This window comes from Scyliorhinus canicula, chromosome 16, assembly GCF_902713615.1.
Source record: "Scyliorhinus canicula chromosome 16, sScyCan1.1, whole genome shotgun sequence".
NCBI classification, from domain to species: Eukaryota; Metazoa; Chordata; class Chondrichthyes; order Carcharhiniformes; family Scyliorhinidae; genus Scyliorhinus; species Scyliorhinus canicula.
In genome coordinates, this window is record NC_052161.1 from 100,700,944 (window position 1) to 100,720,408 (window position 19,465).

The 19,465-nt window shown below is 46.2% G+C and overlaps 1 protein-coding gene across 3 annotated transcripts in view; it reads left to right on the forward strand.

The window, feature by feature from the left end:
- The window catches only part of sh2d5 (SH2 domain containing 5), a 110,781-nt gene that overhangs the window by 12,539 nt on the left and 78,777 nt on the right, over window positions 1-19,465 (forward strand). For 2 of the 3 annotated variants that reach the window (XM_038821755.1, XM_038821753.1), the window contains exon 4: window positions 12,814-12,960. The exons of the other annotated variant lie outside the window; for it this stretch is intronic. In XM_038821755.1, coding sequence (XP_038677683.1) covers window positions 12,814-12,960 — 147 coding nt within the window. The remainder of the gene's footprint in view (window positions 1-12,813; window positions 12,961-19,465) is intronic. 3 annotated transcript variants of the gene reach the window in all.

The window sequence follows — 19,465 nt, forward strand, 5'->3', positions numbered from 1 at the left end:
TTTTTACTTCTGCAAATACTTCCATTCTCATGTTGTCGGACAATGTTTAGTTTTAAACCACAGCATATTCATGCAAGAAGGTACGGAAGAAAGGAATATAAAATAATATTGCGCTAGGTTTTGGAGTTATTTTCCTGAAGACTGTAAAACAAAAGCAAATTGTTAGCTTATCCTAGTAATCACTAAACCTCTCATATCCATTTCTCTAGGAAAGACTCCTGGTCCGGGCTGCTTAGCAGGAATTGTTTGACAGGTTCTGAAAACTGAGATAAAAAATGCACGGGCGGCACAGTGTAGAGTTTGCACATTCTCCCCGTGTCTGCATGGGTTTCACCCCCCACAACCCAAAGGTGTGCAGGCTAGGTGGATTGGCCACGTTAAATTGTCCCTTAATTGGGAAAAAAAGAATTGGGTACTCTAATTTTTGGGGAAAAATGCACAAGAAGTGTTACATTTTAAACGAGGCAATTCACTCTCAAAGTTAGAATGCATTGGTGTCATTAGAAGTTATTTTATTTAGGCAGGGTGACCCAATGATTTGTCTACAATATAGTTGTAGTAGAGTAATAGGGAGAGATTTTAAATTTAATTCCTCCCACCCAAGAGGGTGTTTTAGAGAGATATCCACTACTGTAGAGAATTAGCTATTTCGAAGCAAAGATTTCCCCTCCATTCCTCAATCAGGCTAGCTCACATTAATGGGAATCCTGCCAAAAGTATATCAATGAGGTTGACCTTGTGTAACTTGAGGTGTCAGCAAGATATTTTTTGGGTAGAAGCACGTCCTATCCTGCCACACCCAAGCCATCTCGTGGGAGAATCGTGGCCTCCATATGTCCCTAAATTTGAAATGATGTGTAAATAAAGGTGGGGAAAGGACAATAATTAGAATAATAGGTTAGAAAAATGTCTTGTGGACAGCACGGTCGTTCAGTGGGTTAGCACTGCTGCCGCACGGCATCTAGGTCCCAGGTTCGATCCTGGTTCTGGGTCACTGTCCGTGTGGAGTTTGCACATTCTCCCCGTGTTTACGTAGGTTTCGTCCCCACATCCCAAAGGTGTGCAGGGTAGGTGGATTGGTCACGCTAAATTGCCCCTTAATTCTGAAAAAATGAATTGGGTACCCTAAATTTAAAAAAAAAAAGAAAAATGTCTTGTCACATTTGGGGAATGCGTTTACCAATCATTTTTGTGGCCATTCATTGAGCTATTGCTAATCAATGTTGACATGTGGTGTATTCTGAACAGCCTGATATTATAAACATCTTTCGCGCAGTTCTTAGGGTAAATTTAACCCGTTTTGGCAATCCTATTTCATTTTCCCTGGTTTCACAGCAAAACTGTATGAAATGTAAAATTCATGCTGGTGCAATTAGCAGTGCTTTTCTGAGGTTCAGAAAGCTAGGGTGCGATCTAATGGAAAGGTTTCTAAGTGTTGTTGGTGGCGGGATTTTCTTGGAGCTTCCTGCTGGCTCTGTCAGCAAGTTCCCCACCGCTATCTAACCACACTTAATCGCTTTTTCAGGACCTGGGGAGTTTCTCCCTGGTCAAGCCCACACTTTGAATTATTTTCATTACTGGAGAGTTGAACCCGTCAGCCAGACCAGCCCCTCAGAGATTGGGCCACCATTTTGAAAGGTTGACCTGATCTATGGGTGCTTATGGGTTCCCCACACCCCCACCAATGGGCAATGTCACTCCTCACAGACATGGGCATTACTGCACCCCCCCCACCCCCCCAATCTCCACTATGACACCCCACTATGAGGTCGCTCTGGGCTTCCCCCTTTTCAGACCTTCCCAAGCCCCCTTTCGGCTCTTTCCCGGCCCCTCCCCCCTCCATTCTAGGACCCTCGCCCTTCCCCCAACCTTCCAGAGACCGCTTTATGCCCGCCCTGCATCCCCCACCCTTCATACCCCCCTCCACCCTCTTTTCATGAGCATGACTCCCCCAGGCCCTGATCCTTGGAAGTGCCACCCTGGCACTGCCCCCGACAATGCTCCTGCCGACTTTGTAGTGCCACCTGGGCACCTTGGCAGTGCCAGTGTGGCAGGACCAAAGTGACAGCCTGGTACCCCTTGGCACAGTGCCCACATTCCAGGGGGGTGTGCAGGGGGGAGACACCCTGCCCTGTCAATATCACCCAAGGGCCTCTGATGGCCCAGGAGACCCCCCCGGGTGCCATTCCGCCTGGTCTATGTACTTGCGCTCGGCTGGGGACTCTCTGGGCAGGCCATTAGATGACGGGAGCCTGGCAGATCCTGGGTGAGCATGCCTAAGTGGGTTTAAAACCTACTCAGGCATCCGAGGCTTGGTCACGGCCATTGTGAGTGAGATCCTGATCGCAACACAGACCGGGTCCTGTTCGGGTGCAGCACGGCCGGTAAGTCGCATAATGTTTTTTTAAAAAATATTTTATTGAGGCATTTATACATTCACACAACAAACATAATCACAAAACAAAATGAGCCAACAGGGCAGTAACTAACAAACTCAACACAACATCTAACACCCTACCATCACGTCTCTCACTTCCCAGCTCCCCTGCCTCCCCATTTTAACCCGCCCACTGCTGACATCTTAACGCTCCTCGAAGAAATCGATAAATGGCTGCCACCTCTGGGCAAACCCCTCATCAGACCCTCTCAAGGCAAACTTTATTTTTTTCTAGCTGAGAAACTCTTGTCAGGTCACTCACCCACACCCCCGATTTTGGAGTCCCTCCATTCGAACAATATCCATCTCCGTCTCTCGCCTCCTGGACTCCCGAGTCTTCTGACACTCCAAAGATCACCACTTCTGGACAAGGGACCACTTTCACCTTCAGGACCTCCGACATAACGTCAGCAAACCCCTGTCAGAATCCCCAAGCTTTGGATATGCCCAAAACATGTGGACATGATTTGCGGGCCCACCCGCACACTGCCCACATTGGGCTTCCACCCCTTCAAAAAACCTGCTCATCCTGGTCACCGTCATATGTGCCGTGTGAACCACCTTAAACTGGAGAAGGCTAAACCTAGCGCACGACAAGGATGCATTCACCTTCCTCAGGGCTTCCTCCCACAGCCCAGACTCCAAACCCAATTCGTCCTTCCACTTCTGTTTCACTACCCCTATTGGGGCTCCCTCCCAATCCATCAGCTCCTTGTAAATTTCTGCCCCCCCCCCCCCCCCCCCCCCCCCACTCCTGCATAGAGAATGTTTTAATATTTGGACTCAGTATTACTTGGAACGTTGAAACTGGGTTAGTTTTATCAAGCAGTGACAGTCCTCCCTCCAGCTGACATCATAAATGAATAGAGTATCATTCACTTAATGAAATGTACTTGATGAGAAGGCCAGACATCCAAGTAATGCATTAACGGATCAATATGCTCTGTGTGGAATAGCACAGTATTGCACTGGAGTGCCAACTTAAATTGTTCAAATCCTTGGTACTCTGAACCAAAAGAGGTGCCAAATGGAACTGAGGGGTAATTTTCCATATATTGCATCCTCTGGGATGACCGATATTCCAACATGTCTTCCTGACATGCTGTGAGAAGAACAATTACCCTCTATTATTTCTCTTTTTTGCGTAGAAGCCTGGTTTGTACATTAATTCTTGTTGGTAGACTCAGAGGGTGGTGCATCAAATTACAGCTTCCTCAGTGCTCTCTCTCTCTCTATAATATATATATATATATATATATAGTGATTCTGCTGTTGTATGCCTAATCGTATAAAGTTGGCCTCCTAGCATAATGGCTGTTATTAATAAAGTTTGTGGTATGTGTTCAAATGATATCAATTATGCACTTTCTCTCTGTGTAGATGGCTCACCATAAACAAAGTGAATGTGGAAAATGGCTAGTCATGGAAATGGAACGAGAGACAAACCCAGCCTTTCTGTAAATTGCAATACCATAAGAAACCACTGATTAATTGCTTCAACAGATGAGAAGACATTTCTTTCTGTCCACCCATCAAATCTATGCTGCTGAGGTTGTCTTCCCCCTCCTGCAGCTTATTGGCAAATTTCCATTTTCTGACTGGATGAAAGCCTGAACCTCAGCCTCTATTGAACTGTCCAATTGCAGAATTTGTTGCTGCCTGTATGCCCACTCTTGATGTTCATCTGATGGGGGAAACTCCCTTGTACTGTTGTAGACATATGTCATTAATTAGGTTCTAGTATCTGATCGATTTGCTGCAGAAAAGATGCATTTTTATCTCTCTGTGGCTGTCAGTCATCCCCACATTGGCCAAGTTCATGTTTTCAGCTCTAAGTAAGAAATTGAGTAAAACGGAAAAAAAGCTCTCAGCATGTTCCCTTGTAAACTTCCAACTGCTTTAATTCAAGCACAGTCACAATATCTCAAAATAATCCTGATAATGTGATGCAGTCAAAAGCACTCCCAAATGTAAGTCATCTGCCCTGCCTATTCCTTTTTAGAGGAAATGCCTTTGGAATAATCACTCCTTGTAGATTCAGTCAGCCTGCAGGAGACGAACATAGAATGTAGAAGTGGGAGAGCAATGCAAAGAGCTTCAATAGGGGTTACTCTCCAAGAGCCCAGACTACTCCAGGCCACTATGAAAGGTGGCTTGGCACTTTACTTCCTTACCTGTGTTACCAGCTAGGATGTGATTGCTGAATTAAATGGAATATTCTTTTCAGAAGGGAACTGGGAAGCCAAAACAACAGCCATGGGCTTGATTCCAAAAGTTGAAAGTCTCATTTCTTTGATTTATGTTAAAGGAAATGCAATCACATGCTGCTCTCACCAGATTCTACTTTGGTTTGGAGAAAATCAGCTTGTGACAAACAAAACTATGGATGTTTGAGAATAATGCTGCTGTGATTTAATTAAGGAGTTTAGATAATAGTACAAAGCAGGAATTAAGTTGTCCAGGCTTTTGGGCATCACCTGATGACACCACACATTACAGTCTGATTTTTAAAATCTATCTCTTAAAAATCATTATGGTATTAGATCTGGAACATCTGGCATACAACTTCCTGGTGTTTCGAATGTAAAAAATCCAGAATTTCAACAATGAAAAGTTACCGCCTGGGTTCCCCCCCACCATCACCCTGGACAATTGAGGATCACTGAGAGGGCATTGGGGGGGAGGAAAGAGAGAGATGGTGGGCCAGCACTACCGGTAGCTACGGACAGCTGGGGTCACTATTATACTTGTACCATATTAAACATAGATTGAGGAGCACAAGAGCTCAACTCACAGCGGGTCATCATCACCCTCCTGCCTTGTATATCGACCCGCTGATAGTGCAGACACAGGCCCATCACCCTGGGGTGATGTAACACACACCCTGGGAGGGTGAAACAGGGCAATGAGGGGGTTGGGTGGGGATGTGAGGGGACAGGGTGAGGCGGACCAGTTACTGGGTGGGGGGACGTGCCCCTGCACATGGGCTGCTGCCTCAAGCCTCTGTTGACGCTGCTGCCTCTGCCTTCTCCGGTGCTGGGCCACCCCACTGACCGAGCCCACCCCTCCATCCCCACGTACAGGGCAGTGGCCCCTATGCCAACATCCCGATTCTGAAGATGACTACTCACCTCCTTGGAACCCCACAGCTGTCATTCTGCTAGCTTCACATTTTTAAATAGGTGTACTAAACGGCGCCTAGATGACCACTCATTGGGAAAGTGGTTGGATCATGAGAGGCTGTTCGATAGGGGTTCCATCCCATTAATGGGATGGAGATTGGTCTTAATTGGTGATTACTGGTTTCTTGCCAAGCTGTGGTGGGATCCGCATTTCAGCAACAGGAGCGGACCGGTTAGATTGGAAACCAAGTGATGCCCAGTGTGGTTCCTGATTTTGGTTTCTCCCGCTATCTAACCAGCCGCTTCTTTTGCCCGGCGCAACATGGCTGGTAGATCGCTTCCCAAGTGTCATTTGTGGCGGATTTTGCTGGGAGATTCCAGCCGAGTTCCTCACCACTATTTAACTACATTTTTGGTTAAATGTTAGTCACTTTTTTGGGCCCTGGGGAGTTTCTCACCGGTTTAGCCCACATTTCGAGTGTGATTTAGCGGAAAGGTTCTTGACAGGAACTACTGGTTGCACTGTGCCTGAAAAACAGCGCAGCACAGTGATCCTACTTCAGGGATCTACCATATCGTGATGTAAATCCCACCCATTGTGGGCAGGATCACTTTCTGGTAAATCTGCATATTAGAGTGAGATTGCCATTCTCACTCTAATATGCGTACCCGAGATCGAACCTAGGCGTTGGGATCTAACTCCCTCACCCTGGAGACGTTGGGTAGTCTCCACAAATGGGGACCTGACAGAACAGCACTCGTGAGGGTCTCCTAAGGGTTTGTAGGCCTCCCAAGTGAATGCCCTCTGGGCAAGGTTGTAACCTGGCACTACTGGTGCCACTTCAGCATCCTGGCACTGCCAGCCTGGCACCCTGGTAGTGCCAACATGGCACCCTGGTAGTGCCAACATGACACCCTGGTAGTGCCAGCCTGACACTGCCAAAGTGCCCAGGTGGCACTGCCAGGCTGGTGGTGCTAACTTTTTTACGCAGCCGTAAACTTGCTGGGGAATGCCCTGCGTGGGGGCTCGGCCACCCTCTTAAAGTGAGTGGGGGCTGGGGGGGTGATTTGGGGTCGTGTTGGTGCTCGAGAGATCGAGACGCCGTTTAAAAATGACAATGGTGTGGCTTCTTCAGTTTATCCTCAGAAGAGGTGGAAGGTGTAACTGCATCCATGGGGTGGCAAAGTGGTGCAGTTAGCACTGTTGCCTCTCGGCGCCGAGGACCCGTGCTCGATCTTGGCCCCAGGTCACTGTCTGTGTGGAGTTTGCACATTCTCCCCGTGTAGGTGTGGGTCTCACCCCCACAATCCAAAGATACGTAGGGTAGATAGATTGGCCACACTAAATTGCCTCTTAATTGGACATTTTTTAAAATTAAAAAATAAATAAATAAACGGCATCCATGTTGTGCTGAAGACTGGCGGCAGGGAAGTACAGCTATAGGATAGTGAAGTTGCTGAACAAGCTCAATGCCTTCCAGGAAAGCACTGGGGATCAACAGTCTCTCAGTGACCATAGCTCTAGCTCTTCAGTATAACTGATCAAAGCCTTTATAGCTTGTCAGCTTCCTGCTGTGTGACCATGGCAAGTTTCTGACCGTTTAGTAAACCGATTACAGGAGTTCCCTGCTGGCCTTCAGTGCTGCCCAGGCAAAATCTGGAAGAGATGAGCATCTCATCACTTTCTCAGCTCTCTCACCGCCGGCCTCTGAACCCCCATCTAGTGGGCTTGAAAATTCTGTGCTTTGAGCCATTCCTGCCCTGGCCTTAAACCCTCTACCCTGTCCATTATCCTCTCCCTGTGAGCATTTTTTTGAGTCCACAGTGGCTGCTTGAAGTCGAGCTTCTGTGCATTGAGCATGTAGCGATTCCCATTGGTGGGTGGTCTTGCTGCAATACTGTAATGAAGTCTGGGAAATTAAACCATGGCATAATCATGGGTGCATCCTGTACCTCTTGACACCAGTACTTGTATCCCGAGTAAAAACCGGGTCTGTTTAGTCCTTTTGATTACAGGTTCATTTTTCCTTTGATTCTATTGTTCATGATTGTGGACCTACTTTTGCTGAACCTGGGCAGCACATTCCCAATCACTCTGCTTTTATGTGTGGCCATTTTTGTTTTCTTTTTTGTATTTCTTATTTATTTTTGCTTTTTCCACGGGCTCCAGCATTACTGCTTCTCCAGCTCCAAGAAGTAGGAGTGCTGCAATTAGACTTAGCACTCCTGTACCCTTGTATTGATGAGGGAAAACTGAGCATGCCAAATCAATATCCAGGAAAATCGTAGGGCAGGATTCTCTGTCCTGCCAGATTCATTTTGTGGTGCGGCGCGCCACCACTGGCATTGGGATCCTCCGTCCTGGTAGCCGGCCAAAGGGGTTTCTCATTGTGGCCACCCCCATGCCGTCACAAAATCCACAGGTGTAAGTGCGCTGTCGGCAAAGCGGAGGATCCCGCCGACAGAGAATCCCATCCCTTGTGTTATAAGCCCCTTGAGAACCAAGAGGAAACTATCAATGATCTCTCTGTGAGACTCGTGAAGTACGAACTTCCCAGATAAGAGGCGGAAGCCACCCATTTGGGGCTCATTGTGAATTAAGATAAAAGCAGGCCCATAGCAGGACCTGGTGAGTTTAGTCCTCTCAGCAAAGATTGTACTGGGAGTGACATGCTGCTTTCAGCAGCCCTTTGTAAATAATTAAATCAAGTTATGTTCATTTACCGCCAGTTTCCTCTTGAGTTATTAAATCTTGTGAAAGCACGCATGTGTGCTGGTTATCTAACTGCAAGATTGGGCTCGGTTATTATCGTTCCAGTTGTCAAAGAGCTCCTTGTCAAGACTGACAGGCTAACAATAAAAGTAAAGTGGCCATAGTCCCAGATGATCATAGACTGCTTTCCCCTGGTAGAGCTAACTGGTGGGAATTTAACCTGAGTATAAGCACACCTCGGGCAAGGGGCTGAAAAGGTGGGGCCTCATGGCTAACCTTAGCTGGTACAGGAATTGAACCTGCGATGTTGGTCTCGCTCTGCATCACAATCAAGCTGTCCAGCCAACTGAGCTGAACCAGCCCTCGACCAACAATAACAATTTGGTAACTGAGTCTGCCCAACACCATTGAAACTTTGCCCAGCACAGAACCATTGGTCATTGAGAGGAAGGGTTTGTGTTTGTGGTGAGAGCGGAGGGGGCTGGGTATGAATCAGTTAGTGAGAAAGAAAAAGAATCCAGGTGGAGGAATTAATCAAACTGATGGATTCTAAGATCCTACTAAAAGGAATAAAACTGGAGATGTTAAGATTCAAAACAGAGGTAAAAAAAACCAACATACGTGTACTTTACCTGAATGCTCGTAGTATTCGGAATAAAGTAAATGAGTTAATGGCACAAATCATCGTGAATGACTATGATTTAGTGGCCATTACTGAAACATGGTTAAAGGATGGTCACGACTGGGAGTTAAATATCCGAGGGTATCAAACTATTCGGAAGGACAGAGTGGATGGTAAGGGAGGTGGTGTTGCTCTGTTATTTAAGGATGACATCCGGGCAATAGTAAGGGATGACATCGGTGCTATGGAGGATAAGGTTGAATCCATTTGGGTGGAAATCAGGAATAGTAAGGCAAAAAAGTCACTGATAGGAGTAGTCTATCGGCCACCAAATAGTAACGTTATGGTGGGGCAGGCAATAAACAAAGAAATAACTGATGCATGTAGAAATGGTACAGCAGTTATCATGGGGGATTTTAATCTACATGTCGATTGGTTTAACCAGGTCGGTCAAGGCAACCTTGAGGAGGAGTTTATAGAATGTAACCGCGATAGTTTCCTAGAACAGTATGTAATGGAACCTACGAGGGAACAAGCGGTCCTAGATCTTGTCCTGTGTAATGAGACAGGATTGATTCATGATCTCATAGTTAGGGATCCTCTCAGAAGGAGCGATCACAATATGGTGGAATTTAAAATACAGATGGAGGGTGCGAAAGTAAAATCAAATACTAGTATTTTGTGTATAAACAAAGGAGATTACAATGGGATGAGAGAAGAACTAGCTAAGGTAGACTGGAAGCAAAGACTTTATGGTGGAACAGTTGAGGAACAGTGGAGAACCTTCCAAGCGATTTTTCACAGTGCTCAGCAAAGGTTTATACCAACAAAAAGGAAGGACGGTAGAAAGAGGGAAAATCGACCGTGGATATCTAAGGAAATAAGGGAGAGTATCAAATTGAACGAAAAAGCATATAAAGTGGCAAAGATTGGTGGGAGACTAGAGGACTGGGAAATCTTTAGGGGGCAACAGAAAGCTACTAAAAAAGCTATAAAGAAGAGTAAGATAGAGTATGAGAGTAAACTTGCTCAGAATATAAAAACAGACAGTAAAAGCTTTTACAGATATATAAAACAAAAAAGAGTGGCTAAGGTAAATATTGGTCCTTTAGAGGATGAAAAGGGAGTTATAATAATGGGAGATGAGGAAATGGCTGAGGAACTGAACAGGTTTTTTGGATCGGTCTTCACAGTGGAAGACACAAATAACATGCCAGCGACTGATAGAAATGAGGCTATGACAGGTGAGGACCTTGAGAGGATTGTTATCACTAAGGAGGTAGTGATGGGCAAGCTAATGGGGCTAAAGGTAGACAAGTCTCCTGGCCCTGATGGAATGCATCCCAGAGTGCTAAAATAGATGGCTAGGGAAATTGCAGATGCACTAATGATGATTTCCCAAAATTCACTAGACCCTGGGGTGTTCCCGGTGGATTGGAAATTAGCAATCGTGACACCACTGTTTAAAAAAGGAGGTAGGCAGAGAGCAGGAAATTATAGGCCAGTGAGCTTAACTTCGGTAGTAGAGAAGATGCTGGAATCTATCATCAAGGAAGAAATAGCGAGGCATCTGGATAGAAATTGTCCCATTGGGCAGACGCAGCATGGGTTCATAAAGGGCAGGTCGTGCCTAATTAATTTTTTGAGGACATTACCAGTGCAGTAGATAACGGGGAGCCAATGGATGTGGTATATCTGGATTTCCAGAAAGCCTTTGACGAGGTGCCACACAAAAGGTTGCTGCATAAGATAAAGATGCATGGCATTAAGGGTAAAGTAGTAGCATGGATAGAGGATTGGTTAATTAATAGAAAGCAAAGAGTGGGGATTAATGGGTGTTTCTCTGGTTGGCAATCAGTAGCTAGTGGTGTCCCTCGGGGATCTGTGTTGGGCCCACAATTGTTCACAAGTTACATAGATGATTTGGAGTTGGGGACCAAGGGCAATGTGTCCAAGTTTGCAGATGACACTAAGATGAGTGGTAAAGCGAAAAGTGCAGAGGATACTGGAAGTCTGCAGAGGGATTTGGATAGGTTAAGTGAATGGGCTAGGGTCTAGCAGATGGAATACAAGATTGACAAATGTGAGGTTATCCATTTTGGTAGGAATAACAGCAAACGGGATTATTATTTAAACAATAAAATATTAAAGCATGTCGCTGTGCAGAGAGACCTGGGTGTGCTAGTGCATGAGTCACAGAAAGTTGGTTTACAGGTGCAACAGGTGATTAAGAAGGCAAATGGAATTTTGTCCTTCATTGCTAGAGGGATGGAGTTTAAGACTAGGGAGGTTATGTTGCAATTGTATAAGGTGTTAGTGAGGCCACACCTGGAGTATTGTGTTCAGTTTTGGTCTCCTTACTTGAGAAAGGACATACTGGCACTGGAGGGTGTGCAGAAGAGATTCACTAGGTTAATCCCAGAGCTGAAGGGGTTGGATTATGAGGAGAGGTTGAGTAGACTGGGACTGTACTCGTTGGAATTTAGAAGGATGAGGGGGGATCTTATAGAAACATTTAAAATTATGAAGGGAATAGATAGGATAGATGCGGGCAGGTTGTTTCCACTGGCGGGTGAAAACAGAACTAGGGGACATAGCCTCAAAATAAGGGGAAGTAGATTTAGGACTGAGTTTAGGAGGAACTTCTTCACCCAAAGGGTTGTGAATCTATGGAATTCCTTGCCCAGTGAAGCAGTTGAGGCTCCTTCATTAAATGTTTTTAAGGTAAAGATAGATAGTTTTTTGAAGAATAAAGGGATTAAGGGTTATGGTGTTCGGGCCGGAAAGTGGAGCTGAGTCCACAAAAAATCAGCCATGATCTCATTGAATGGCGGAGCAGGCTCGAGGGGCCAGATGGCTTACTCCTGCTCCTAGTTCTTATGTTAACTCCATAGGCAGCTGATGGTATCTTGGTTCTCTCGGACTGAGCTTTGGAAGCAAAAGTAATTTTCATTGCAGTTCGAAAAGGACAGAAGTCTGCAGCTTATGTTATGATTTTAATCAACTTGTAGTAATTCAACATTTCATCCTACTTAAGATGATGCTACTTATTATGGGGTGCAGGATATCTGTAGCAGGTGTACCCTTTCAAATCACACTGTGGAGGAAATGTACGCGTGTGACAGAAAACATTTCTAACCCTCATCCATATCATTCTTTAAAATTGAGACGTCAAGGTGAAATATCAGGCTCCAAAGTACAAAGCACCATGGAGGTTGAAATGAGTGGATGAGTTAAATCAAGAAGTAGCAGTTGGGTGGTCAATAAGCTGTGCTTTCACGTCAGGGAGGGAGAAAAGGGTGGTAGCAGGTTCCGCAGATGAGAAAGAATAAGTGAGGGAAGACTACTACCTAACTGACTTCATAGAATCCCTGCAGTGCAGAAGGAGGCCATTCGGCCATCAAGTCTGCACCAACCCTCTAAAAGAGCACCCTAGCTAGGTCCACTCTCCAACCCTATATCTAACCCTACCTAACCTGCAGATCTTTGGACTGTGGGAGGAAACTGGAGTGCCCTGAGGAAACCCACACAGACATGGGGAGAACATGCAAACTCCACGCACAGTCCACCCAAGATTGGAATTGAACCTGGGTCCCTGGGGCTGTGAGGCAGCAGTGCTAACCACTGTGCTGCCTCCTGTTCTCTGGTTACTCTTGCCCAACATTACCATCATGCAGTCTGGCGAGTGTTTGCAGAAAACGGTTGTGAAATTAGCATTATCCTGCAGAATGTTGGTCGAGCTGCAAAATGCTTCATCATCTTGGCTCAAAGAAAAAATGTGGTATCAAAAACTGAAATATTCGGTGTCTTTTTTTCAACTGAATCTTTTGATACTGATTTTTTAAAAAATTAAATGAAATACTGTACAAACAACTTGGTTGGGCAGATGTAATTAATTCCTATGCTGGGTTTCGACTAGACGCTGTTGATGGCTCATGCCCTGCGGAGAATCTTGTACACAACGTGTCAACCGGCGGACTGTCAATTTGCATTTGTCACACGTAACCCCTACAGACCACCGAGTGAGCTCTTCTGCCATCTGTTTGTCGCCACACAGCCAAATGAGGTGGGTAGGTAATATTAAAAAGTCATTGTGAATCAGATGATAAAAATCATCCATTTGTCTCATCAGACGTTTTGAAAAAAGATAAAATGTGCTTTATCTTCTGTACTAAAAATCCTCCAATTTATTTTTAACTTAAAAAATATGGCTGCCCAATGTCTCAGAACTGAAAACCTTCAAATGAGAGGAGGGTTGAATCCTAGACTGAGTTATCCCCATCATAATTCGCAGATTATAAAAATCAATAGAACTCCCCCGCCCCGCCAACACCTGCGCAGCCCCCCTGCCCCCACATATGCCCCCCTTATAAATATCACTGTTTGGCTGAGAACAGGTAACTCAGCAAAGAGCATGAAACAAACTTGGAACCTGTTTGCTCTATAATTTCAATTATCTTAACCGACTGCATGAATAGATGAGGTTGCTGCTGTGTTTCTAATACCCTGCTGTTTTTTTCCCCATAAAATGGAATCACTGCTTGGGAAAAGAGTGGAAGAATGAGAATCACTTTCTCTTCCATGATCACACATTTTGTCAGTGTATGTCTGCAGTGGAGAATAATTTTGGCAGACGTTTCTCATTGCATACAGTTGAGTTACAGCGGTAGGAAGATTTATGGAAATGAAAGCTGTTAGCTGACTACAGTGAATTGCTGTTTAGATCGGCCTCAGTGAGAGAAATGCACAAGAGCAAGATGTCTTGCAAAGACTGCCTGATGCAGTAATTCTGAAAATAGGATTTCTATTTCCATGATTGACAGAAGTTAGTTACATATAATTAATTGAAATCCTGTGACCCAGTATAGGGGCTTACACTATTTAACGTGTGAAAGTACTAGGGCAGTTTATAAGGTTTCTGGACAATAAGATTACACAAACAGCATTAAATTCTTACTGCATAGAAATTGTTTGCCAGTGTTGCAAACCACAGAATTATTATTCTTGCTGTTGGTATTAAGTAGTTTGTTTTAACTGCCTTCCTGATTGGGCTATTATTCAGTAAAGTCAAAATCAATGGGAATAATTCTCCCATGCCCTTGCCGATGGGATCAATGGCAGGTGGTGGGGGCAGAATTGGTAGGAGACCCAAAAATCGGTTTCACCAAGGTGTGAAACTACAGTAGGATCTTCCGATGCTGCCTGCCATGGTGGATTGGGAATCCCATTGGAGGCTGGTGTAAAACTGATTTGCATCCTGCTGAAGAGATGCAGATGAAGGCCCGACCAAAAGTATTCCCCCATGCCCAAATCTCCATGACACCAGCAGGAAATTATGCTGTTCCAGAACACGTCAGGATCAACAGAAATGCAGAAGTCGGAATGTATGTGAATAAGTTCCGGGGCTGCCTCTGAAGTTTGGGATGGAGGCCGCCAGCAACCCTGGACCTGGACCACCACAGCAGTGGGTGGGGACAGCATCTATCAGGTGCATCTTCCAGCTTCAGTTTCATTGAGGAGTCCATTTTCCAGCCTCTGTGTTCCTGGAGGTCTTACTTTTTTCAGTAGGGCCATATTCTTTCTTCAACGGTGGGTCAGTGTTGTCACGTGTCTTTTAAATATGACACCCACACCTGCCACTGGAGGTGTCGTAAAACCCCCAGGGACAGAAGATATGGTCTGGTTTCCTGTCGCCCTCCACAGCGGTAAACACTCCCTCTACTCGCCACCGGACGTAGCAAGTTGGGAGAATTCTACCCAATGAGTAAATGCTCATTGATAATTTTAGGTTGTGTGATATTCCCTATTCGATTGCAGAATACTGCATTACGAAAAATTGTTACTCATGACTAAGAAGGTACAATTAAACACATTGGGCACCAGAGGACAGCCGAGAACAGTACAGCAGCAAATGATCATTTGGAAAGAGTGTAAGGATAGTTGTAGGAAGCCTTAGTGGATCCCCTGAAAATCTCTAAGCTTAGAAGCACTATCCTATGACAATGACAAGGGCCTCTAATAGATATCTTTGGCTGAAGGGAACATTATTTCCTTGTCGGATTGGCAGAAGGTTTCTTAAAATTTGTTTTTGGCAGAACTGATAAGTCAGTATGTTTTCAGTGCTTTAAGAGTCAAGTACATATTGGACGCCAGACCAGGTAAGGGTTGGCAAGTTTCCTTTCCTGGAGGACATTAGTGAACAAGTTTTGTGTATGTGACCATTGTTCAGCTTTTATGGTTCTTTTCCTGCTGCCAGCTCACCAATTATTAGATATATTGAATCATTTATGTCCTGCTATGTTCATAGTCCTTCAATCCTGATTCTGATTTGGTGTTACTTTTCACCAGGAAAGAAAATTTTGAAAAGCGGAGTTACTTGTATGCCACTTTTTACTTCTCAGGAGGTCCAAAAGCGTTTCACAGTCAATGGAGTTATTTTTAAATGTGATTACTGTAGTAATGTAGTAAAATGTGGCAGCGACTTTGCACAAACTAATGAAGAAACAAAAAAGAATTTTTAAATGATGTTGAGGGATCAAAATGATCAGGACACTGGGGAAACTCCCTTGCTCTTCTTTCAATAGTGCCAAAGAAGGAAGGATTCTTCATTTGGGAGTCTATGTTCTTCTGCCGGAGTTGAATTGCTACTGAAAATCAGGAGCCAATTCCCAATCCTCAGCCATGCAAATTTATACATGGTGAGGATTGTGAGTGATTCCTGAGGGAATTATGCTACTGGGCAACCCGACAGCGAGGTCCTGCGGCTGGCCACCCTATCCCCCTACATCACGGATCAGCTCCCCCCAGCCCAACCTACATCGCAACTCAACCGCCACTCCTGGTATTTATGAAGCACCTCCTTCCGCCAAGTACGGGGCGCGTCTTCCCCCCCCGGACCTCCTAAATAGGGGACCCCCCTTTACCCACCCACAGAGATGTCCAGAATAGAGGACCGCTCCTCCGAGATCCCCTAAATAGGGGGTTCTCCCCCGCCCCCCCAGAGACCTGTGATTAGAAGGAACCCCAACCTCAGAGATCCCCAAACTAAATGACCCCCCCCCCCCCCCAAGAACCCCCAGAAAACAGACCCTCGTCTGGAAGCTAGAGAGCAGTCCAGACAGGCAGTGGAAAAAAATTGTGTTGTAACACTCACCTGGGCATACAGCTCCTGGCTCAGACAGAGGAAGTACAAGTGTCCATACCTAGAAATAGAAAAGCAGTGATCTGCTTTTAAACTCCTAAGATCCTTTAGCTGCAAGCCATTCATTCATTTCTCTTGAGCTGTGATTGACAGCTTCCACAAGCCTAACTTCATTCATCTCCCTTCATAGATGAGTAATTCTAAAGTGCTGTAACCACAATGTTTACAAACATCAAACATTGCAAAGAGAGTCAAGTGCTGTCAATTTCAAGCTCAGCACTTCAAACTCATTCAAGTCTGAAGCGGGGTGATTGGAACGCACTTTACTCTCTTTGAAGTGGTTGATGTTTGTAAACATTGTTGTTACAGCACAATAGCTCAGTACTAAAATCCTGCAAATGAAAGAAGGGTTGAATCCTGGACTGAGTTATCCCCATCATAGTTTGGAGATTAGAAAAATCAATAGCGTCCCCGCACTGACCCTGATACCGAAGCAGCCTCCTGTCTCCTCATCCCATAAATATCACTGTCTTGGCTGAGAACAGATAACTCGGCAAAGAGCATGAAACAAACTTGGAACCTGCTTGTTCTGTATAATTTAAATGTTTACAAACATCAAAGAGAGTTAAGTGCTGTCAATTTCCAGCTCAGCACTCCAAAATCATTCAAGCGTGAAGTGGGGTAGGGTGCTTGGAATGCACTTGACTATCTTGCAGTAATTTGCTATTGCAAAACATGACTTTTGCTTGAAAAAAAGAGACATGCTTGTCCAGGGGATCTCCGGGTGCCCAGGATGTGACTGTCATGCAGGCTTTCAGGAAATCTTGCGCACACGTGCATGATCCTGAAGCAGTGGTCACATACAATTTAGACATTCAGGGAGTGGAACCCCGTCCTGTTAATTAAGGGCACTCCTTGATGCCACAGTGCTTGGCAGGCTGACCTATGTGCCATCTATGGCCCCCTGGGTCTGGGCTATCCTGGTGATGGCGGTGAATCCTGCAGCCCGGGCATCTTGTTGGGTCTGGTCCAGGTCGATGATGATGTAGTCGTATGCCTGAGCATACAGAGCATCTGTGACCTCCTGGATGCACCTGTGGGCCCACAACACAACTGCAATATGACACACAGGTCTCTGCTTGAGCCCTGGAATGATCCAGTGGCATAGAAATTGAGGGCAGCCGTGACCTTCATGGCCACCAGGAGTGGGTGTCCTCCTCCTTCATGCAGTTCCAGGTCCATATGAACATGGTAGAGGTGTCTCCCTGGCAAGACGCAGTCTTATATGGCACATGGTGTCCCTCAGCTCGTTGAAGGACCATCGGGTCCTATACATCCTAGCTTGTCGCATGTACCCTTCTGGCCCCCTTATCTGCCTTATGGGCAGTCGGGTCTTGAATTTGAGTGGCAGCCCCTGCCGCTGTGGTGCATGTTCAAGCCTGCTTTGGCTTTGATGCAGTGGGTGAGGTCTGCCGCCTCGGCTGCAACTATCAGGACGACTGCCATCTCAGCTGGATCAATCCCAAAATTCTTCTTTTATCTTGTAGGATTGCAGGAGAGAGACCAACAGTCTGTAACGTCATTCAACCTGGGACCCTCAGCCCCCCAAATCCTCCCCATAACCACTTGCCCTGGCAGTTGGCCACCCATCACTGTGCCCAGCGCCCTGGCCAACCACGCAAATTGCCTGGCCCTCTACCCTTAGCCCTTGCCATTGAGGAAGTCTTCCCCTGACGCATATTTGAAAAGTGATATAGCTGAGAGTGGGGACACTTAACAATGATAGCCAAGCGTTTGTAGTGGCCTGACTCACTGGACTATGAGATCTAACAGAGTCAACAAGGGGAGATACAACTATGAGCAGTCAATACCCAGCCTTGAACAACACGTGATCTTATTGCTGTCATGCCATCACATTCAATGCACCTGGGCTGCCAGAGCTTGCACTGTGCCTTTAAGCCAGACAGGGGTGGAGAATGTCTGTGCCCAGTGAGTGATGTCAATGCATTTCAGGATATCTATCACTCTGCGTTTCATGGGCTCTCACTGATGGCGTCTCCTGGGGGGCCTGAACCTGAAGGGCCCCAGCCGATTTACTGGTATCACAAGTATCGCTGTCCCACCCTGTTCTGGCCACTGCTCTTGAGATGCGCCAGTGGTGCGGTGGAATCAGAAGACCTGGAGACCCCCAGAGTCTCCTTGGTGGAAGGCCAAGGGAATGGCTCCTGCACATCCTCCTCCCTCTGGGTGCGCATGGGCTGTGTGACTCCATGGGATGGAGGGGCAGCTGGAGTGAGCTCAAGAAGCACCTGGGTCATCTGGCGCTGCAAGTCCTGGAGGCCCCCTAGAATCTGCACCATGGTGCTGAAGCCCTCAATGATGGCCCTCTGTGACTTGGCCAAGTTCTGGAATACCTTGGAGATTGCCACCTGTGTCTGGGGCAGGTCCCTCAGTGAATGGTACATGATGTTGAGCCCTCCGCCAAGTCGGCAGATATTGAGCCATGCCTTTCAATCCACCACTCATGGCTCAGACGTTGTGTCCCAGGCTTTGCACAGCGACCGACACTCTTGCAGTGTTGATCTGGGTGCCACACATAGCCGGCACAATTTCATGCACCTGAAGCCTTTGGGGCTCCTCCAATCGGCCTTGAAGTTGTAGAAATGTCACTGAAACCTCCTCCTGAACCTCACGACCCTGAATTATTATCTCTCGAAGCTCAGGGCAATCCTTGATTGATTTATTTGATTAATAACATAGAATAGTATAGCACAGAACAGGCCCTTCGGCCCTCTATGTTGTGCCGAGCTTTTTTTTTAACAAACAATTTTATTGAGTATTTTAGGCATATAGAAAAAGTGACATTGTACAGTACAAAAAAAAAAGTCAAGACACAAATTATAAATTAAACATAGTGCAAACCACGGCTCTGTTCACGCACGGACCTGCCTCAATATCCCTCTACTCTACCCCTGCCCCCCCCCCCCCCCCCCCCCCCTGCTGACGCTTACCCCTCTGCGAATAAGTCAATAAATGGCTGCCACCTTCGGGCAAACCCTAGTAGCGAACCTCTCAAGGCGAACTTGACTTTCTCTAGGCCAAGAAAGCTTGGCATGTCCGATAGCCATACCTCAGCCCTCGGGGGCTTTTGAGTCCCTCTATGCTAACAGTATTCGTCGCCGGGCTACCAGGGGAGCAAAGGTCTGAATGTCGACTTCCCCCTCTTCCTGGACTCCCGGATCCTCCGAAACCCCAAAGATTGCCACATCCTAATAAAACCTGCATCGTCCCAATTAGGGGTATACACACTGACCAGGACTACTCTCAGCGCATCGAACTTACCCCTCACCATAACGAACCTGCCACCCCATCCACGACTGTGCCCTCCGCCTCCAATTGTACCCTTTTATTAATCAGGATCGCAACCCAC